The sequence below is a fragment of the Patiria miniata genome, unplaced genomic scaffold (genome assembly GCF_015706575.1).
Source record: "Patiria miniata isolate m_02_andy unplaced genomic scaffold, ASM1570657v1 HiC_scaffold_3, whole genome shotgun sequence".
NCBI classification, from domain to species: Eukaryota; Metazoa; Echinodermata; class Asteroidea; order Valvatida; family Asterinidae; genus Patiria; species Patiria miniata.
In genome coordinates this window covers 16,527,557-16,551,000 of record NW_024037069.1, presented here as the reverse complement: position 1 = coordinate 16,551,000, position 23,444 = coordinate 16,527,557, and the positions used below count along the sequence as shown (strand labels likewise).

General features: G+C 40.8%; 1 protein-coding gene across 8 annotated transcripts; it reads right to left on the bottom strand.

The window, feature by feature from the left end:
• Positions 1-73: 73 nt before the first annotated feature.
• Positions 74-21,967, bottom strand: LOC119738382 (MAM and LDL-receptor class A domain-containing protein 1-like). Of its 8 annotated transcripts, none has more exons than XM_038213257.1 (19): positions 21,900-21,967; positions 16,444-16,608; positions 16,018-16,047; positions 15,297-15,470; positions 13,982-14,244; positions 12,573-12,657; positions 11,508-11,681; positions 10,559-10,821; positions 9,549-9,633; positions 8,271-8,432; positions 7,152-7,414; positions 6,425-6,509; positions 5,848-6,021; positions 5,073-5,335; positions 4,862-4,946; positions 4,277-4,453; positions 3,266-3,528; positions 1,555-1,639; positions 74-678 (listed from the first exon to the last, which is right to left on the bottom strand). In XM_038213257.1, exons 2-18 carry the CDS (start codon positions 16,490-16,492, stop codon positions 1,556-1,558), a joined length of 2,679 nt encoding a protein of 892 aa, XP_038069185.1. In that variant the 5' UTR covers positions 16,493-16,608; positions 21,900-21,967; the 3' UTR covers positions 74-678; position 1,555. The 8 variants fall into 8 exon arrangements, with proteins under 8 accessions (XP_038069185.1, XP_038069184.1, XP_038069187.1 ...); XM_038213256.1 differs by lacking the exon at positions 21,900-21,967 and adding an exon at positions 19,009-19,130; XM_038213259.1 differs by lacking the exon at positions 21,900-21,967 and adding an exon at positions 18,652-18,970.
• Between the last annotated feature and the right edge of the window lie 1,477 nt (positions 21,968-23,444).

The following is a 23,444-nucleotide window of genomic DNA, read 5'->3' as shown; positions in this document are numbered from 1 at the left end:
ATACTGTTCAAAACGTTCAGTCCCTCCGGTTCTTTTCAGAACCACTCATACTCACAAAAGAGATTTATTCACATGGTGCTACCGCAAACTTATCTTGTCTTAATACAGGAGTGCATTAAGTCTGGTTTCCTAACCGCCACGGAAGAAATGATGATTACAATGTTCTCATGTTCGTACAAGTTGTAGGCCCCGTAGCGTCAAATCCACCCAGGTTCCATAAATTTAATCAGGGGTTATGAGGGATGACTTCCTCACCAGTTGTACTGATAATTCCGTCTCCGCGTTTCACGGTTTAATATGAGAGTCTTTGGTGGTTACTGAAGTAATGCAGTTAAAAAGCTATGAATTCAGAACTACTTAAAGGTGAAAAGCACAAGCCTATACCACTCGATCCGGAGACAATTATTATTCAAAAGCATACTCTAATATAATGAAATTCTGGGGGTAAAATCCATTTGAAATTATCAGGTGTTAATATACATATTTTGAATAATTCAAAAGGTACTATTAACCGATAGTTATTAAAAAGAAATCAGAAGCTACCATTATTTGAAATATTGGATATAATCATTATTCAACAAATGATTTCATTTATTGTCAAGTTCTCAACTGCTTCATGGAAACTTAGAGCTTCTTACTCCTGATGTCGTGAATACTTCCGATGAGGAAGATGAATTCCTAAGTATGAGGGGGAAAAAGGAGCAGCCTGAGTTTTTTCTCTCTGTACAGAAAGATGCTGAAGACCTTTCCCAAACGATCGTTGTTTAAAGATATCCGCAATTACATTTGTCACAGATAATGAACCTGGGCCAAACTGGATGGCTCTGCTAACCACAGAATTTCGAACTATCGTTCACCATTCTCTGATAAAGGCGTTAGCAAAACAACATTCCACGCTAACCACATAAGAAAAGAAGTGGAACACACAAGTGGGGGCGCTCGGGGGACTTGAGACCCCCCCCCAAGAGGTTGTCAATTCATTTTAAATATTTTTTGGTAATGTTTGTTTTAGTCCCACGATTTGACCTTGGTGATATGTATGTGGCCTATTTTCGAGTAGTATAATAGGGGTGTAAGTGGCGCCACCAACGTCAAAATATTCCCCCCCCCCAAAAAAAAAAAAAAAAAAACACATTTTTTTTCTGCAGCCCAAAAGTTTGGGCAATTTTTGAAAAAAAAAATAAATTCTAAAAACTTTGAAAAAAAAAGCCATGCGTGCGCCACTGATCCTTAGTTACAGGATGTATAGGCATGCGCAAAGCCAAAATATATAACCCGTAAAATATGCTTACGGCAAGCACGGAAGTTTCTGCTATTGTTAGAGGGAATTTGTCGCTGATGGTAAGCAGAGCCTTGAAATTGGGCCCTGTTTTTCGTCAATTTTTTTTACTTTGTTTTGGCGTTATATTGTCTCCTAAATAACAAAAAAAATTGGGATACAAACAGATCATTACTCTTTTTTTAATCGCAAAAAGGGATATATGTATTTTCAATAAATGTAATAAATATAAAGAAAGCCAAGAAAAGTCAGAGTGGAAGATAATTATGACATACCTTAACATTTTCCCGACACAAGGCCAATGTCATCGATCGCAATGTTACCGACGGAACCAACTCTGCTTTGGGAAACGAATACGAGCTGCAAAGAATGTAAAAACAAATGGATATTAAATAGTTAATAATAATGAAATACTTACATTCAAACATAATCAATATGATCATTGAAGTCCTTCCCCGATGGATTTTTGTCTTTCTTGGCACTCGTGAAAATTGAAAGAACATTTACCGTCACATTTAAATCAAACGTTTTTTTAAATCAAAAACAAAAATGACGAATGCCAATTCAAAATTGGAATATCCTATATCATTACTTGTCTTTTAATAGTTCTCATTTTCTTTTATTTCAACAACATCTAACATCGATAAGTCAAAAAAAAAAGGATGGATAAACACAATCAGTATGTATACAGTTTGTATACAATATGTATACAATACTAATCGATACAAGACAATACAAGATTAATCGATAAAAAAAATACATTTGGAGCTATCTATTTTAATTAGGTCTTCTGCTTTATTTTACAGCGATATAAACATCTATTTTTCCAACGAGAGAACAAAATACCTATTTATTTCCGAATATTGCCAGATCAAAATGTACTTTGACGGGGGTCACATCATAACGGCATTTCATATCATCGATTTTAACCACCTACAAGAGCAGAAAGCAGCGGTGAAGCAAAGCAAAAGGAAGGGAGCGCGGGGAGGCCTGAGGGGGCATGGGGTGGGTTAATTGGCGCACGCGGCACGCCCTCTATAAAAAATCAGTTGCCGACACCGACAATTTGTTAGCCCTATGAAATGTGACCATTGTTAACGGGTTGAACACAAATTTGGTGGCTCCCTCTCCCCACTGTAACATCCAGCCCCCCACTGTAACATCCAGCCAGGCGCGGTTCTACGGGGGGGCTAGGGGGGGGGGGGGGCTGAAGCCCCCCCCCCCCCAAATTTTGTTTAGCCCCCCCAAAATAAATTCCATAAAAAAAATTACATTAGCAAAAAGAAGGATTGTGATGGACATGTGAACGGTCTCCCCCTAAAGAAGAAATAGCCGTGACAAGGGTGCATTAGTTAATAAAGTGCAAGGGCGGATCCAGGAGAGGGGGGGGGGGGGGCCAAAGGGGGCCATCGCCCCCCCCAAAAAAAAAACCCCGAAACCACCATCTTTTCCTCAAAAATAATTGGTTAAAGTGGTCAGAAATTGCCTCAGATCGCACCACAGAGCATCTAGAATCCAAAAATTGTTCGGGGCCCTTAAGCGGGCCCCGAACCCCACGCCGTAATTTTTGGGACCCACTTTTTGGGGGGACCAAATTTTTTTTTGGCCCCCCACAAAAAAATTGTGTTCTGGATCCGCCCTTGCTATAGTGTGAATGATTTTAGGATTTTATTGGCGCTCCCCGTTGAAAATATGGCATGAGCCCCCCCACCACCACCACCTATTGATTTTCGGAGGCCTAAGTGTCTGGAAAAAATAACCGGTCAACATTTCAGCACGCCTCCCTGAAAAAAAATTCTGGATCCACCGTGCTAGCCCCCCAAAAATATTGGTTCTAGAACCGCGCCTGCATCCAGCCCCACTCCCCCCCCCAGCCCGAAAAACCTCATCAAAAAAATTAATTTTTGCCTAGAAAAGTACCAGGTCAGGGAGAAGCTGGAATCTGGGTCAAATCTGATCTGGGGATTTTCAGGGTGCGGCAAATACCTTAAAGTCCTCTCCAGGGTCAATGCTGATCGATGCCTCATACCACTGGCTGACTTTGGTATAGCCCGACTGGGACCAACGGGCCGGGCCAAGATCACCACTCGCCTCAGTGTGCACCTTGAGTGATCCAATCGAGGAGCCGTACATGTGATACCAAAACCTCACGCATCCACCGTCGTCTGGTGCCACGGCTGTAACACCTTCTAAGCGTGACTCGAGAGACTCAGAATAAGACGTTTTGGTGTAGAGGTAGGTGCCAGTATCTGAAGTCGAAAAACAGAATCAGATTTTCACATATCAACTCTAACAGAAAGCCTCTGTGGTTGACATGAACAATTATAAACATACATGTATGCACTCTGAAAAAGGCCCTACACAGATTGAGCGGGAATCAAACTGAAACCTCGAGCGCTGAAAAACATGCACAACAAAATCAGGCCAACAAGTACTCATATCACTCTCAAGTTGGCTGACAAAATTCTCCAAAAATCTTAACGAGGCAAAGACAAGGTCCTCGGTATTTCTCCAGCCGAAATTGAAGTCTCAATTCAATTTTTTAAAGCAGACTTTTCTCAATATATTGCACCCGAGAGGGAAGTCAAGTGATATCAACCTGAGGCCAAAGATTAGACTGGTATACATGTCCAACCATGCATGGTCCAATTGTTTGAAAGACGGACCTCTCTATTAGTCTGGTGGCTGACTATTGAGAAAAGTGTTGAATAGTGACCAGTACCAGACATGCCAGATGTTTGTTTTGCACAGTTGATTGATGCAGAACTGAATTGTGTTAGACTGGTTGTTTCAGGTGCCAGTCTATTTTCTTGCGTCACATTGTTTCCAATACCTTTTAGGACTCTCAGTATTAGGCAGTTTCAAACTTCCGGAATAGCCTAGAATCAGGGTTGTATTGGCGTAACCCTTTCCGGGTCAGAAATGACAATTCTCGGGTCATTCTCGGGGTTTTTCACATCAATTTTTATCCAGAAACTTTTTGTTCTCACAACTTACAGTTTCCGGTGGTGTGATCAGCAATAGGACCAATTTCGTCATCGTTCAGTCCACCAGATATAGTATACCAATCAGCTTCATCAGTCTTGCTGTTGGTATAATGGCAAAGGGGGATTGCGCTGATGTCAAAGTCACAGTCCACGAGGAAAGACGGATCGGGCATCTCTGGAGGTTTAACTGTGCATACAAGAAGCAAATTGTACCCGCAAAAATGATGAACTTGAAAAGTACATTAGTGATTTGAATGAGTTTTGTACCAAAAGAAAGTCATCTCGATTGGGCTTTCATATCCTAGATTTTGAAAGTGCTACAAGCAAAATTTATTTAAAAAATTGGTCCCGCCATTTGGATTTCTGGTTTTTTTTGTACTCACGCGGTCAATCGTGAAACAAGTACTAAGTATTAAAGTTAGCCATACACTGTAAAAATCCATTAGTCATTTTGACTAATTACAATAATAGTCCTGCACGATGTCTAAAATTAAAACTTTAGTTTAACAATATAGTGACTGAAATTCCCTCAACCTGTATTGTGATTATTATGTCGAGTCTCGTATCTATCTCTGTGCCAATTTCAAAAACTTACCGGGGCACGGTCCACCAGCAAGGCTGATATCATCAATTGCAATGTTGCCACGGAAACCGGTCCCACTTTCGGAAACGAAGACGAGCTGTAAAAATAATAGACAACAAACTAACAAATAAAATAATTATTGAAGACAAGGGTTAAGACTGAAACGAATATATAGGTCACATGTATAGGACCCCCTTTGCTAGTGACAAAAGACAAAACTTACCTTAAATTCGCTGGCAGGCTCAATGCTGATTGATGCCTCATACCACTGGCTGACTTTGGTATATCCCAACTGGGACCAACGGGCCGGGCCAAGATCACCACTCGCCTCAGTGTGCACCTTGAGTGATCCAATCGAAGAGCCGTACATGTGATACCAAAACCTCACGCATCCACCCTCGGCTGGTGCCACGGCTGTTACACCTTCTAGGCGTGACTCGAACGACTCAGAATAGGACGTTTTGGTGTAGAGGTAGGTACCGGAATCTGAAATCGGAAGACACAATCAACAGATGTTCACATTATCAACTCTAACAGAAAGCCTCTGTGGTTGATCAATAATTACAAACACACTCTGAAAAATCCCTACTCAGACTGAGCCGGAATCAGACTAGGACCACGAGTGCTGAAAAACATGCAAAACAAACTCAGGCCAAGTTTACTCATATCACTCTTCGGCTGACAAAATTCTCCAAAAATCTTAACGAGGCAAAGACAAGTTCCTCGGTAGCTGAGATTGAAGTCTCAATTCAATTTTTAAAGCAGACTTTTCTCAATATATTGCACTCGAGAGGGAAGTCAAGTGATATCAACCTGAGGCCAAAGACTAGACTGTTACATGACCAACCGTGGTCCAACTGTTTGAAAAGACTGACCTCTCCATTAGTCTGGTGGCTGACTATGGCGAAAAGTGTTGGAAAGAGACCAGCAATTCTCAGGTCATTCTCGGGATTGTCACAGAAATGTTTACCCCAAAAGTGTCAATTCTCACAACTTACAGTTTCCGGTGGTGTGATCAGCAACAGGACCAATTTCGTCATCGTTCAGTTTACCAGACGTAGTATACCATTCAGCGTCATCGGTCTTGCTGTTGGTATAATGGCAATAGGGGATTGCGCCCTCGAAGTCACAGTCCACGAGGAAAGACGGATCGGGCATCTCTGGAGGTTTAACTGTGCATACAAGAAGCAAATTGTACCCGCAAATGAACTTGAAAAATACATAAGTGATTTGAATGAGTATTCTACCAAAAGAAAGTCATCTCGATTGGGCTTTCATATCCTAGATTTTGAAAGTGCTACAAGCAAAACTGATTTCAAAAATTGGTCCTGCCATTTGGGTTTCTGTTTTTTTTTTACTCACGCTGTCAATCGTGAAACAAGTACTAAGTATTAAATTTAGCCATACACTGTAAAAAATCCGTTAGTCATTTTGACTAATTACAATAATAGTCCTGCACGATGTCTAAAATTAATACTTTAGTTTAACAATATAGTGACTGAAATTCCCTCAACCTGTATTGTGATTATTATGTCGAGTCTCGTATCTATCTCTGTGCCAATTTAAAAAACTTACCGGGGCACGGTCCACCAGCAAGGCTGATATCATCAATTGCAATGTTGCCACGGAAACCGGTCCCACTTTCGGAAACGAAGACGAGCTGTAAAAATAATAGACAACAAACTAATAAATAAATTATTATTGAAGACAAGGGTTAAAGGGAAAATACAACATTTGCAAACATCAAAAAATAAAACTACCAAATCATTTTGAAATGCCTTGCTGGACTGTTAGTGAATGACAGTGTAAAGCATCCTGTAAAATCATGGCACCTGGTATACTGTCATTTTCAAGAAAAGTGGTATTTTTGTATCAATTTCCAACGCTGATCGGCCGATCAGCGTTGGAAAAAACTGGCTTTTTTCAAATACTGGCCCCAATTGACCATCGCACTTGTTTGCAATCGATTACAAACCTATGAACGGGTACGAGCCAGCTAGACTGGTTCCCTGACCTTACAATTCCCCAATGTATGTAAACTGCTCTGTTTCTTCTTATGTGGAGTCAGGGAACCTGACTACAGGAAAATGATTGTTTTTCTTGGTTTTTATAGCATTTTCGAACACAAAACCTCAAAAAAGTCAGTGTAACTATATTTGCTATATATTTCCAACCCCCCAATTCCATCCATTTCTGAAAATTACAGCAAAAGCAAATGATGTATATTCCCTTTAAGACTGAAACGAATATAAAGGTCACATGTATAGGACCCTCTATGCTAGTGACAAAAGACAAAACTTACCTTAAATTCGCTGGCAGGCTCAATGCTGATTGATGCCTCATACCACTGGCTGACTTTGGTATATCCCGACTGGGACCAACGGGCCGGGCCAAGATCACCACTCTTCTCAGTATGCACCTTGAGTGATCCAATCGAAGAGCCGTACATGTGACACCAAAACCTCACGCATCCACCCTCGGCTGGTGCCACGGCTGTAACACCTTCTAGGCGTGACTCGAACGACTCAGAATAAGACGTTTTAGTGTAGAGGTAGGTACCGGAATCTAAAATCGGAAGACACAATCAACAGATGTTCACATTATCAACTATAGAGGTAGGTACCCGCATCTGGTATCGGAAAATAAATAGTTCCATATAATGTTTAACTTGTTATAATATAATGTTAAACCGGCCTAAATCTATAGCTTTGCCTGTATTTATTTTTTCAGGTTTATTAAATGTCAGAATAAGACGTTGTTGGTAAAGAGGTGTATACTCCCGTGTCTGTATTTGAACAAATGCAATTAGTAGAACGACCCAAACTTGAATCGTCCATAGATGTAAGCTATTCTTGTATCATATTGTAAACATTGGCTTATTTCTCAGCTCATATTCAGCATTTTGTAGTCATCTGATAAAAATGGCTTCTGTAGTTTATCTTCATAAAGGGATATACATGCATATACAATTATGTAAAGCATTTTCTTCGAAAACAATCGTCAGGTTTTCTAGAAAAAAAATCGTCAATGTCGTTTTTGTCCAGACATTTTGTTTTTTGTTTCTGCCAGATGATCGAATTTGTACAAATGAAGTACAATGTCTACGTAAGGCAGCGTTATAAATGCTTTGGCTTTGCTACCAAAACTGTAAAAAAAAAAGTACCCCAAGTGACCATATTGTAAATTTTAATGTACGAGTAACCGCATTACGTAGACCATCAAAATGTTGACAATGGTTTCAAATATTTGAAATCAACGTCAATTGAAAGGTTACAATGAATAGGCCTATTGTCACCGGCAGTGTCAAGGAAGGGTACTGCTTTGCCACAAGAGACCAATTTCTCAAAAGCCATTATTCAATTTATCCAAACTTCAAAAGCGATCATTAGGCCTACCAAACGCTTAAAATCCATACACTCACAGTTTCCGGTGGTGTGATCAGCAACAGGACCAATTTCGTCAACGTTCAGTTTACCAGACGTAGTATACCAATCAGCTTCATCAGTCTCGCTGTTGGTATAATGGCAAAAGGGGATTGCGCTGTCGAAGTCACAGTCCACGAGGAAAAACGGATCTGGCCTCTCTGGGGAGAAATGTGTAAATAATAATAATAATAATAATAATTACCGAAAATCACTTATGCACAAAATTTTTCAAACTTGTGCCCTAACCATAATTAGACCACGAGCAACAAATATAACCCGATTGCGACAGTAAAGTTTTGCCTCTGAAGGGGGGCTGTGGAATTAGGGAGACATGAACATGTCTCCCTAATGACCGATGTCTCCCAATTGTCGAAGAAATTACGATAACGTGTCTCCCTAATGCTACATTTGTCGTTTTAATAATAATAATAATAATAATAATAATAATAATCCTTATTCGCAAAATCAAAAAAAGTCATTAAGCTGTACAATTCAACTTTTTTCCACATCGACACGGGGTTTTTGTTTTTAGATACTCTGTCTTGTTTTTGCAACTACATGTATACTTTTATGACTTAACTCTATTGGGACCGGGCTATTGTCGGTCTTCTCTAGATCGCGTGGCGGGACCCGGCTGGGAGCACTCCCTTCCTTATTTCAATATCCGTCAGACGGTTTTTCTTAAATTTGGCAGGAACTGCCCCTCGTCTATAATATGATGTCATTTGACTGCACTGTAATGACCTCAAGGGGTGCTTACATACTTCTGTCAATTTTGTGGCCAAAAAGTATTTTAGAATATATTCTATATTTGTTTCTTTTTAAAGAAAGGTTGAACCACGACGTTTCAAAAATCAGTGAGCCACGACGCCATGAAAAGTTGAAGCACGACGTTTGAAAAGTTGAACCACGACGTTTAAAAAGTTGAAGCACGACGTTTGAAAAGTTGAACCACGACGACATGACGTTTGAAAAGTTGAACCATGACGTTTGAAAAGTTGAAGCACGACGTTTGAAAACTTGAAGCACGACGTTTGAAAAGTTGAAGCACGACGTTTAAAAAGTTGAAGCACGACGTTTGAATAAAGTTTCTTATAAATGGGTTAAAAAGTTGAACCACGACGTTTGATAAAGTTTCTTATAAATGGGTTCGCATTGTGTCCTCCGATCCTAAAAGGGTTATACCTCTCATGTAATTTTCATCTTTAGAAATTTTAATCGAGAATATTGAAAAAAGAAATGATACTATCATTACTAACATTACTATCACTTACCACCGCATGGTCCATCCACATAGATGATGTCATCAATTGCAATGTTGCCTTGGAAACCAGTCCCACTTTGGGAAACGAAGACGAGCTGTGAAGCGGTGAACAAAACAAAACAAGCAAAATTAAGACTGTCTCTATTATTGTTGGACAAACGGAGCAAGGCTGATTTCTTAGGGGGCGTGGACAAGTACAAATAGCTTTGCAACTAAGAAAAGCGGTAGGGTCACGACAACACGTGACTGTAGGGGACGCCGTTGAAAATGAATGTACATGTATATGCATATACATAATGTATATGTACATTACATAATTATGCTGTTGTAGGCCTTCCATTTCGGAAGTTGATTTACATTCGGTTAAAATATACACTCAAAGGACTTAATAATTTTATTAGGGGGACATCACCTCAAGCTCCCAATCCAACGTCCGCAAAAAAATAAAACTATTGCGGTGATAATTTCTGTTCCCCCGGTCCTCCCGCCTCCCCCGGATCGCCTTCCCCTGGATCGCCTTTCCCCGTGCAGGATCGCCTTCCCAAATGCAGGATCACCTTCCCCCATGCAGGATCGCCTTCGCCCTGGATCGCCTTCGCCCTGAATCGCCTGCCCCATGCAAGATCGCCTTCCCCCTGGATCACCTTCCCCGGAATCGCCTTCCCATGCAGGATCGCCTTCCCCCTGGATCGCCTTTCCCGGAATCGCCTTCCCATGCAGGATCGCCTTCCCCCTGGATCGCCTTCCCCAATGCAGGATCGCCTTCCCCCTGGATCGCATTCCCCTGGATCGCCCTTCCCCTGGATCGCCTTCCCCCTGGGTCGCTTTCCCTCCGGGATCGGCCTCCCCCATGTAAGATCGTCTTCCCCATTGCCTTGCCCCAGGATCGCCTTCCCTATGGGATCGCCGACCATTGGTCGATGATAGGGGAGTCAAAATTTTAATCTGGATGTCGAGATCACAAGCATTTTAAGGACAAAAACCCCTCTATAGCGCAATTAATACTGGTGGGCCCCCTACCTTAAATTTGCTTCCAGGCTCAATGCTGATCGATGCCTCATACCACTGGCTGACTTTGGTATATCCCGACTGGGACCAACGGGCCGGGCCAAGATCACCACTCGTCTCAGTGTGCACCTTGAGTGATCCAATCTCATAGCCGTACATGTGATACCAAAACCTCACGCATCCACCGTCGGCTGGTGCCACGGCTGTAACACCTTCTAGGCGAGACTCGTAAGACTTAGAATACGATGTTTTGGTGTAGAGGTAGGTACCCGCATCTGAAATCGAAAAAAAAAATTAAAGGAGAGTGTTCAACATAAAGCCTAACTAAAAAACCGTCCCTAGTTTTGCTTCGCCTGTTTCTTTTCAGGTTTATACACCGTATGGATGAAAGTATCGACAAATACACACGTGAAGTTAAATCATACAATCTTAAAACATTGACAAAAGCTAAATTACTTATGAGCATAGGTTTTGCCTTCCATTTTTAAGATTCAATATTCACTGGTAAAATATAGATCAATCCTGGCACGGTGGTACTTCTATCACGGATGTCCCCTTCTATACAATAGCAAGCACAATACTTTTGCCATTAGGCCTAAAGGGACCTCCCTGAGAGTAGGCCCACCGTAGTCACATGTCCAGATTTGTCTAAATGGTACTCTTGGAGATTTTGTAGAAATGCAGAAAAAGCATTCTAACGCGACATTCGACCTTGAAGTCTTTCAAACAAGTAATCGAGTAAAGCGATGACAAACGCCTGTGAAGGTTGACAAACATTTCAAACATTTTGAATTTCGAAAATTTGAAAAGGCCATATGATAGGGGCCTATGATTTTCGGTCGTGTCAAGCAAGTTGTTATATATATTGCTTTCCTGTCGTCAGGAGTAACCGATTACTTAATGCCAACCTCAAATTTATTACAAGCGATTATCGTCAAAGTTTTAAATAATAGCAGCTTACAGTTTCCGGTGGTGTGATCAGCAACAGGACCAATTTCGTCATCGTTCAGTTTACCAGATATAGTATACCAATCAGCTTCATCAGTCTCGCTGTTGGTATAATGGCAAAAGCGGATTGCGCTGTCGAAGTCACAGTCCACGAGGAAGGACGGATCGGGCATCTCTGGAGGTATAACTGTGCACACAAGAAGCTAAATTATGTTTATACTCGCAAAATGAATACAAAGTTATTAAGCCATACCCCATAGAAGTAAAAAATGTCCTCATTATAAGGGGGTCGTGTTTGTTTCAAACACGCTCTCTTGATTCCAGCACCATAACTTTATATCTTATTAATACATCTCAATCCATTTTTTTTTAAAGATTTTTTTGTTAATATCTCCCTTGATGTTTGAGGTCCTATTTCTCTAGACACAATTTTAACGTCGGAAATAGCCAAAGTTCATTCCTCATTTCCTCGTGATGCAAAATCTAAATTCACAAAGTTTGGCGAGGGTAGTTAAGTTTATGTTAGGGTTAACGGTTAAGTGTCATTGCAGTTTGGACTTGTGCACAAGTCTATGGGAATGTCTCACAGAGAATCCCCGTAATTTAAATTCCAACGGTGATTATGTGATTATGTGTCAGAGAAAATTCTGTGTTATGGACTAAGTTACCAGGCGATTCGACTACCCACCTCTGTTAAAAAGCGACGATTCTACATCAAAATACCACGTTTTAATCGTGCTGGCAATTTACTATGGTACCATGTGATATAAAAGATGACATCTGTAAATGTCAACAGCACAAGTGAAGCCTGTATTTCCTTTGATAAACGCTTTCAAAATCGACCTTTTGCAAATGCATAAATGTTAAAAATGACAAATTTTCCTTCTGGACAGGTTTCGAATCATGTACTTCCGGAGTACCGAATCAATTCCACTATACCACGCATGCCACTTTGAGCAATCTCAATTTGTATTTCGTGCCACCAAAATACTGCCCATAATGTTGCTGTAGTGTGGCATTTTGACGCACATGCATATCTCGCGGTGGGTACGTATATACTCGGATCGGGTGAACTTACCGGGGCATTGTCCATCAACGAAGCTGATATCGTCAATAGCTATGTTGCCACGAAAACCGGTTCCACTTTCGGAAATGAAGACGAGCTGTAAAATGAAGCACGAGAAAGTCAACCCCCAAGTCTTGTCTCTACTTTGTGAATAAAAGAAGCTAGGGTGAGGCAGAGTTGTAGAACTCGTACTCGTCCTCGAGTACATACTCGAAGTAAGGGCGGATCCAAAACACACATCTGGAGAGGGGGGCAAAAATAATTTTGGTCCCCCAAACATTACGCCGTGGGTTCGGGGCCAAGGACCCCGAAGGAATGTTGGATAGATTCTCTGAGGTGCGATCTGAGGCAATGACCACTTTAACCAATTGTTTTTGAGGACAAGATGGTGGTGTACGCAGTGCCTGCCTTTATTGCGACGTCAGTTAAACACAACAAATTGGCTTCTTTTTTTGAGGGGGGGGGGGGGGGTGTCCCCCGTTGGCCCCACCCCCGATCCGCCTTTGATCGTGAGGTAAAAATAACCAATTTTCTACTGTTTGAGAGCTTTATGCATTGTTAATGCCTTGTTGGCATTGTTGAGAACATGGGTACCCATTGAAATTTGCACCTACTCTTGAAAAGTTCTCAAACTTTTACTCGTACAAGTACATTGCTGGTACTCGTACACGTACTCGTATACTCATAGGGGGGGGGAATGCCTTGTATTCATACTCACGACAGAGTACTCATACACGCACTCATTGTAAAGTACTCACACTCGTACCCAAGAAATGCATACTCGACTACAACACTGGGCTGAGACAAACAGCAGTCACGACTTTAATCTGAAGCAAAAACTCTCCAAATCCGAACACATATAGTCTAGTACGGCAGATAAGTTATAGGATTGTGCCTTTGATGATACAAGCATGGAGTTGGCACACAGTCAGAGTACGTCGCAAGAAAGACATTTGGCTATAGGACCATCGCAGATTTGCCCTTTCAAAAGTAGGGAGAATAACAAGCAATGGAAGCCATTTTGAACATGTTTAAATGATTGCTTGATATTCTACATATATTTTTTTCAAAGGACAAATGTGCGATGGCCCTATAGCCAAATATCTTTCTCATGACATTCTGTGACTGTGTGCCAAATGCCATGCTTGTAACATCAAAGTCACAATTGCCCAAATATTCCCACTGCCCCATGGTGTTCTGTCCAATCACAGCCGTGATTTATGTCCGACGTGCGTGCACTAAAGTCCGACATGCGTGCACGCGCGTATGATGATTCACTGATCTCTATAGTCTTTATATAGAGATCAGTGGTGGCATTGGAGAGGAGCACGTGTTAATTTGCCCACGTGCGCACTGGGCGGAGCTTACTGGATCGGTCCATTGGGACAGACAGAAACCTCTAGGCCTACCGTATAGATTACCTTAAATTCGCTGGCAGGCTCAATGCTGATCGATGCCTCATACCACTGGCTGACTTTGGTATATCCCGACTGGGACCAACGGGCCGGGCCAAGATCACCACTCCTCTCAGTGTGCACCTTGAGTGATCCAATCGAAGAGCCGTACATGTGATACCAAAACCTCACGCATCCACCGTCGGCTGGTGCCACGGCTGTAACACCTTCTAGGCGTGACTCGAACGACTCAGAATAGGACGTTTTGGTGTAGAGGTAGGTACCCGTATCTGAAATCGAAAAAAAATTAATTAGAGTAGAATGTTAAACACAAAGTCCAACTTGAAACTGTCCCTAGTTTAATGGCTTTGCATGTTTTTTTTTTCAGGATTATTTACTGGATTTCAGTACCGACAAATACACACTTGAAGTGAAATCATACCATCTTAAAACACTGACAAAAGCTAAATTACTTATGAAGAGGTTTTCCCTTTCATTTTTAAGATTCAATATTCCCCTATATTATATAGATAAATCCTGGCAGGTTAGCACTTCTATCACGTAGGCGAGGACGGATCCAGGGCCAAAACTTTGTCAAGCAAATGTGACCTACTGAGGCAAAATGAGGAATGTCCCCCAAAATCTTCTTTTGAGTAATCGATGTCTGAAGTTGGATATACTAAAAAAAATCATGTCAAACTCGATATTGATTGTTTTGTATTTTTGAGTAGCCAAGGTATCCAAGATTCACACTATGCATTTTAGTTTGGGAAAAATACCAGTAGAAAAACTGAAGAACGTTTTTCACTGCCGTTGTTGGCGCAATGCGTGTCTGTTTTATCAAAGCCATTTTTCGCAAAATGAGAGTAGCGAAACTTGGCAGGACACTGTTGAAGTTCCTGCGTCATATCTTTGGAATAAATTAAGCTTCAGAAATAAATTTGGTATCATTGGAAAGCCAATGATTTGTGCTTTAACATGATGTACATAAACATGAAAAGTCAATGGTGGGGGTTATTTTTTATTACGTTATGGCAGGTCACAAATTGTTATACATGTACATGTATTGCTTTCCTGTCGTCAGAAGTATCCGGATTCTCTATAATGCCAACCTCCAATGTAGCGGTTATAATCACAGCGCTTAAATTCATAAACTCATACAAGTGTATAATTTCCTGCAATTGGGACGCCCTATTGTCCATCTTCTGTTTGTACTCCAACTTTTTAGGAAGACCTCCCATATGTTTTGTACACGCATCCAAATTGGGGACCTCTCGGGAATTGGGGACCCTATAGTCCTCTATTGTTAAATGTCCCCTATTGAATGCAGAAACAAACTCACAGTTTCCGGTGGTGTGATCAGCAACAGGACCAATTTCGTCATCGTTCAGTCTACCAGACGTAGTATACCAATCAGCGTCATCCGTCTTGCTGTTGGTATAATGGCAAAAGGGGATTGCGCTGTCGAAGTCACAGTCCACGAGGAATGATGTTTCGGACATCTCTGGAGGTATAACTGTGCACACAAGAAATGAGTGAATACTTCCATGAGCTATTTTTATGATGACAAAAGGTGGGGGTGTGATGAAAATCTACGAGGAAAAACTAACGAATCAGGCATCTCCTACTGACATAATGGGGAAAAGTTTTGAGAAGCAAACAACTCAACTAACTGAAAAAAAAGTAACGGCTTAAAATAAAGACTTGCACCCTATACAAGAATTTGTAAAATTGTTGTGCTAATTTCAAATATATTTTGCACTGTTGGGAAAAAGCGGGTCATTGGGATCTGACCCGAATTGTTGATAAAACAGACAAGAATGGACAAATTCAGATTCTAACTGACTGATTACATCAGTTCTAGGCTTACTCATTCGCGATGTCATTAAAACGTCTTCAAAACCTTTACTGCAATTCGCTTCTAGGAGATATAACGCACATTCGTTGACCATGCTCACGGTGGCACTAAACGTAGGACCAACAGATCTGGTTAATAATACAACAACAGAGATAACGGCCGAAGTCATTCAAGAAAATCTTAAGAAAAAACAACTTTTACTCACCTTCATTGGCTCCCCCTGCAGCACATGTCACTAAAGATACAGGAAGAAAAATGAGCCAACAAATTATCGATGTTAGAAAAGTCTCTGGTGCTATCAGAGCAACCACGTTTGCAATATCGCAGTACAATAAGAGAAATGTACGTAGTCTATATTGCTGTGTGCAACGTCAAAGGAAACGAATCGAGAACATGTCCGCGTCCTGCCACTTGACCATTTGGTAATTATGCAGCATAAATGGGAAATGTGCAACTTGCGTGATTGTGCTTGCAAAATAATGAAATAATGAGAAAGCCAGCTAGTGCAGTAAGTGGAGAACGCCACGGCAGAACGCAAAGGGCCGATTGAAAACGCTTACGATGTTATACTCATGAATTGTTCAAACCCAGATGGCTTCAGGTAGACAATGGAGTTAAACAAAGAACTTACCACAAAGCAGGGTTGCAACTAAAGCTGCCACAGCGCACGTCTTGCCCATGTCGCGTCCTTTTTTTTTTTACAAGACACCGAAGTGATTCTGAAGCAGATTAAGTCCTCCAGTTATAGAAAATCGGGCCAGCGTCGTTTGCGTCACTAGAAACAGCTGAATAAATACTATTAAAAAAGGAACAATGAAGAGTTGATAAGGTTCAAGTTTCCGGAACAATTAATCATTGAATTGCTGACTAAGTGAACATTAACACAGTAATTAGTGCTTCGCTTCAAATGAACTTCCATTTCTTTATCTGGTGGTTGCGTGCCAAAAATGGCTTATAATTGCGCCACTTAGGCGAAACGAAACTGAATTTTCTATTGAATAGGTCGAACGTAGTCTGAGTATCACCCGTTATCCACGGGGCCAATCTCCTGTATAACGTCTGATATGTCTAAACATGCAGATTATGCAAGCCGCGCGCCAGCCAATCGGAGTCAACTTTACCAAATCGTGACGTAATTTCATTCCCAAATCGGGACTAATTGGTTTGATTGGTTGATTCGAATGCAGTGTTTTTGTAATACAACGGTCGGACGCATATCGCGTAACATGATACAGAGCGCGTGACACAGTTTTTTTTAATTTATTGTCTATGACGGCACTGGCTGAATGACCGAAGACCCGATATAGAAAGCGCCTGCTGATTGGTCAAAATCTAGAGGTCAAAAGGCGGTTGTCTTGCCTCATTAATCAGCGAATCTGCTCACATATCATGGGCATGCATGACATTCGCTATGGTCTATTAGACTAATGGTTGACCGTGTTAGAAAGTGAAAGTTCAGAGTAAATGGTTTGAAATTAGGTCAAACCTTGCATCGGTCTATCTTTCTACAGCTGCCGGGTCTGATTGCCAATCATTTTGCCCACAAGGAGAAATTCTATTGAAAATTCTGGTTATTTCCGATTTGAGACGGTTTTCATGCAAAGACATCAACAGTAAGTTAGCCCATCAGATGAACGCTCTTTGATTCGCGGCCGGTGGTTGACCGTGATAGAAAGTGAAAGTTTAACCCTGCAGCTGTCTGGCCATTATGTTTTAAAATTAGATCAATACGTTCCCGTGCATTCGTATTCTGCAGTTTTCACCATCTGATATGGTACTTTAAGTTGCCCACAAAGAGAAATTCGAGAAAGCGTCTTGTATTTCCAATAAGGGGACACATTCACGTGAAGACATAAAAATTAAGAATGTCGGTCAAAACTTTCTTAGTTTGATTCCCGACCGATAGTTGCCTGTGTTAGAAAGCGAAAGTTCGGAGTTTAAGTTGGGGTTTGAAATTAAGGTCTACTATCCCAATTAATGGTCTTCTACAGCCGTCGGATCTGATTGACGATCATTTTGCCCACGGGGTGGAGGGGGGGGGTGTGTTTCCGATTCGGGACGTATTTATGCAAAGATATCTATTAAAGGGGTCGTTCAGACACCGTTTTAAATTCCCTTAAAACACCGTAAGGTAAGATCTTTAATTCCCTGCTGATGGTTGTCCACGCACAGCTAGCCAAAAGATCCTTCGTTCTCTTTATGTCCATGACGGCAGATTCAAAATGAAGGCAATATTGTGTTACTCGTAGCTTCGGTTAAAAAAAACCCCAAAGTAAGCCTAAATTGTACCACGAATAAGGTTTTGGTTCGGTCAATTTAGGTTTAGGTCAATATAGGTCAATTAAATTTTTTCGCCGGCGAGATTAGAAAAATATATTTCTCGTGTCCTGTCTCTATTCTTTCGTTTTGTTGATAATCTCGCCTACGGTACATAAACACAATGTACATCATAATATTATGTTTAATCATTGAAAGAAAAAAGATTGTGGTCTTTACGTACTGGTCGTTGTTCAAATGTTTAGACATGCACACTGTGCGAATAGACCGGTGGTGCATGTGGCGCAAAGCCATTTCTGGCATGGTCCGTTGCACAAAACAACTTTGTGCTCAGTCATCCGTGATGGTAGCATGGATTTTTTTGGTGTCATAAGAAAGAGGACATCATTAACTAAATACTAAATGGTGGTTACCATTTTAAACAAAATTGAGCAGTATCTGAGAAATAGACAGATTAATCCCGGTTTCCTTCTTTTCCAGACACTCTGTATAGTGAAAAAGGTGTTTGACTCGAAATATATATGAGACACGCCCCTCTGACGTCATTAATTCTTGGGCTCACAAAGTATAATCCTGATGAAACATCCAAGGACCTCTCCCGAATGAAACACGCCGATGTCGTTCCCGTCGAAAACCAATTCAAGTACCCGCAACTTTCCCACGACGCCGGGTCCTCTATGCACGTACTGTCACTCGATCGGTCCAAAGTATTATTCAAAGTACTCGCAGTTGTAGGCCTACATGTACACTAAACTTCTGCAAATGGTTAGCGGTTTGATATAGGCCAATTATCGCGGTGGAAACACTACAACAATATCACAAAGTTCGTGAAAAAGACTTTAACACTTAAGGTCATTGAAACAGTCAAACAACAGATGTTCATCTGTAATTAGAAGTCGAGAAATGGGAGTTAACTTACCGCAGAATAGAAACTGGTGCAACACTGAGCTATAATGGCGCAACACTGAGCCCCGTTGGAATTGGGTCGACGTCATCAGCTTTCAATTCTGTATCATCAAACCTCGCCCGTTGTGTTTGTTTGCAAATACATGTACCTGTAGCCGCGTGAACGTGCATGTACATGTACTTGCTTCTTGTACGCGTACATGTATTAATATGCAAAGTGGGGGCCTGGCCTGGCCCTGACCTCCAGGCTTTGTCATGACTTTGAACTAAAGCTGTTTTTGCCCAGGCCTCGCCTCCATATAATGCAACTGGGAATACAAGTGAGTGTAGGAGTCTGGATTTGGTTGTGATTAATAAGAGAATTTATTTCCTGAGATGTCTGGATGTCTGTTAACTAAATTTGCTCTTGTAATTGCCAGTCTTTTCTTGATCTCCTTCGATCCATTCAATGAGCTGTTGAATGAGGCCCCTATAGGTAGCTATGCGAAGTCCATCATTTCTAATGGTCCCTAATATATTAAATAATGCACTGGTAAAAATCAAATAATAAATGGAATGCAAACGGGAGGCATTTTAATCGTTCTCATACGCAATGTACATTTATTCATTGGATTGATGGCAGTAGGTTGACTGTTATCGACGACTATTAACATTAAAAGGGGCGAATTTCATGAAAATCGTCTGTTTGTTGAAAAAAAATTGTTTGGTGAATATGAATAGATATGTCAATATCTACATCCTGGTGAGGCTATACTTTGAAAAAATTAATTAAAATCTTAATTGACCTAATTAACAAATGGGCGAATTTGCCACTGGAAGTGCCGTTTTGCGTTTTCACGAAGGGGCGAATTTCTGCACTCTATGGATTGTTTTTTAAATTTTCAGTAAATAAATACATTGTAATACATTGTAATACAATAGCGCGTATATCACGAAAGGGTGAATTTCAGGCGCGTGCAATCAAACGTTTTCACAAAGGGGCGAATTTCAAGGCGCATGCGCAGTGGGGCAGAATCTGCTCGTACTGTACAAAAAATGCATTGACTCAGCCAGAGAAGGGCGAATTCTGCGCGTAGTCACTTTTGCGTTTTCACGAAGGGGCGAATTTGCTAATTGGTCTTTTTTGCGTGATAGCATTGCAACGGTGGCAGCTTTTGGGGTGTTATCGCCTTTTTTCAATACTTGTTACCACTCTAGGGGCGGTATACCTTGCGCATGCGCACTATAATCATTTATGCCCTTATTTGATACTGACGAAAAAACCAGGCTGATGGCCTATGTCGGGACTGATTGACAATTTGCCCACAAGGAGAAATTCTATTGAAAATTCTGGTTATTTCCGATTTGAGACGGTTCTCATGCAAAGACATCAACAGTATGAAATAGCCCATCAGACGAACCCTCTTTGATGCGAGACCGATGGTTGACCGTGATAGAAATTGAAAGTTTAGCCTTGCAGCTGTCTGGTCATTATGGTTTAAAATTAGGTCAATACGTTCCCGTGCATTCGTGTTCTGCAGTGTTCTGCTGATATGGTACTTTAATTTGCCCTCAAAAGAGAAATTCCAGAAAACGTCTTGTATTTCCAACAAGGGGACAAATTCACGTGAAGACATAAAAAATTAAGAATGTTGGTCAAAACTTTCTTAGTTTGATTCCCGACCGATAGTTGCCTGTGTTAGAAAGCGACAGTTCGGAGTTCAAGTTGGGGTTTGAAATTAAGGTCTATAGGCTACTTGCCCAATTAATGGCCTTCTACAGCCGTCGGATCTGATTGACATCATTTTGCCCACGGGGGGGGGGGGGGGGTGTTTCCGATTTGGGACGTATTCATGAAAAGATATCTAAGGTAAGATCTTTGATTTCCTGCCGATGGTTGTCCACCCACAGCTAGCCAAGCTAGCCAAGATCCTTCGTTCTCTTTATGTCCACGACGGCAGATTCAAAATGAAGGCAATATTGTGTTATATCATAGCTACGGTTAAAAAACAAAGTAAGCCTAAATTGTACCATGAATAGGGTTTTGGTTCAGTCAATTTAGCTTGAGGTCAATTAAATTTTTTCGCCGGCGAGATAAAAAAAATATATTTCTCGTGTCCTGTCTCTATTCATTCGTTTTGCTGATAATCTCGCCTACGGTACATAAACACAATGTACATCATAAATATTATGTTTAATCATTGAAAGAAAAAAGATTTTGGTCTTTACGTACTGGTCGTTGTTCAAATTTTTAGACATGCACACTGTGCGAATAGACCGGTGGTGCATGTGGCGCAATGCCATTTCTGACATGGTCCGTTGCACAACTTTGTGCTCAGTCATCCGTGATGGTAGCATGGATTTTTTGATGTCATAAGAAAGAGGACATCATTAACTGAATACTAAATGGTGGTTACCATTTTAAACAAAATTGAGCAGTTTCTGAGAAATAAACAGATTAATCCCGGTTTCCTTCTTTTCCAGACACTCTGTATAGTGAAAAAGGTGTTTGACTCGAAATATATATGAGACACGAACCTCTGACGTCATTAATTCTTTGGCTCACCAAGTATAATCCTGATGAAACCTTCCAGGACCTCTCCCAACTGAAACAAGCCTATGTCGTTCCCGCCGAAAACCACTCAAGTACCCGCAACTTTCCCACGACGCGGGGTCCTCTATGCACGTACGGTCACACGGTCCAAAGTATTATTCAAAGTACTTGCAGTTGTAGGTCTAGGCCTACATGTACACTAAACTTCTGCAAATTAGTTAGCGGTTTGATATAGGTCAATTATCGCGGTGGTAAAGCTACTACAATATCACAAAAATCGTGAAAAAGACTTTAACACTTAAGGTAATTGAAACTGTCAAACAACAGATGTTCATCCGTAATTAGAAGTCGAGAAATGGGAGTTAACTTACCGCAGAATAGAAACTGGTGCAACACTGAGCTATAATGGCGCAACACTGAGCCCTGTTGGAATTGGGTCGACGTCATCAGCTTTCAATTCTGTATCATCAAAACCTCGCCCTTTGTGTTTGTTTACAAATACATGTACCTGTAGCTGCGTGAACGTGCATGTACATGTACTTGTACTTGCTTCTTGTACATGTACATGTATTAATATGCAAAGTAGGAGCCTGGCCTGGCCCTGACCTCGAGGCTTTGTCATGACTTTGAACTAAAGCTGTTTTTGTCCGGGCCTCATGCATCCATATAATGCAACTGGGAATACAAGTGAGTGTATAGGAGTCTGGATTTGGTTGTGATTAACAAGAGAATTTATTTCCTGAGATGTCTGGATGTCTGTTAACGAAATTTGCTCTTGTAATTGTCAGTCTTTTCTTGATCTCCTTCTATCCATCCAATAAGCTGTTAAATGAGGCCCCTGCTTACTTAAGCGAAGTCCATCATTTCTAATGGTCCCTAATATAATAAATAATGCACTGGTAAAAATCAAGCCAAAAATCAAATGCAAAAATCAAATGCAAATGCATTTTCGTCGTTCTCATACGCACTGTACATTTATTCAATGGGTTGAAGGCAATATGTTGACCGTTATCGTAGATTTAATGACGACTATACATTAAAAGTATGAGTTCATAAAATAATGATAAAACCGCTTAGGCGATTTGTTGAAAAAGCGAAGGCAAAGGCTACTATCAGATATGCCATTTGCACAGTAATACTATGAAGGTTTGTGGATTTTGAGGTAGTTCATCACTTTTTTCAACACTAATCTATACGTTTATAAACCTCCCCCTCCCCAATTCCCCTCCCCTTACAAAATGAAACACGATAAAATGACAGAGACAGGGCACAGTTTTGGAAGAAAAAAATACTCTGTTTGCTTCGCTTAACTTCACTTAGGCCTACCTAGAACAAATATTGACTCATCATATGGATTCCTAAAGTGATATCAAACAACCTAGCTTGAGTGTTCGTTTGTTTCTTGACTGTTATGCATCGTGTGGAGTGAAACGGAGGCCTTAAGTCTTACAAACAGCCTAGGTCTGCGATGAACAATGCGAACAAGTCGTCACCGTTTTCACGAAGGGGCGAATTTCATGAAAATCGTCTGTTTGTTGAAAAAATTTTTTTTTGGTGAATATGAATAGATATGTCAATATCTACAACCTGGTGAGGCTATACTTTGAAAAAATTAATTAAAATCTTCATTGACCTAATTAGCAAATGGGCGAATTTGTCAAAAGTGCCGTTTTGCGTTTTCACGAAGGGGCGAATTTGCTAATTGGTCTATTTTGCGTTTTCACGAACAGCCACTTCTCTTAATTGATTAATCCTGCAAAACTAATCACCTATTTTTCTTAAAGTTTGCCACATTGAGGAAGATTAGCATCTCTTCTTTCTTCTGATACCTAAATCTTGCATATTTTATGCATCTTTAAGTTTCAAATTGTCAAATGAAAATAAGACCAACTTTAAACGCGATTATCTCGGATGTT

Excerpts from the sequence above, each read along its gene's own strand:
- LOC119738382 (XM_038213257.1), bottom strand. The coding sequence starts at position 16,492 with ATGGGCAAGACGTGCGCTGTGGCAGCTTTAGTTGCAACCCTGCTTTGT. Across the intron at positions 9,634-10,558 it reads AGCCTGGAAGCAAATTTAAG|CTCGTCTTCGTTTCCCAAAG; the intron begins GTAGGGGGCCCA and ends ACCGCTTCACAG. Across the intron at positions 8,433-9,548 it reads TGTGGATGGACCATGCGGTG|AGAGGCCAGATCCGTTTTTC; the intron begins GTAAGTGATAGT and ends ATTTCTCCCCAG.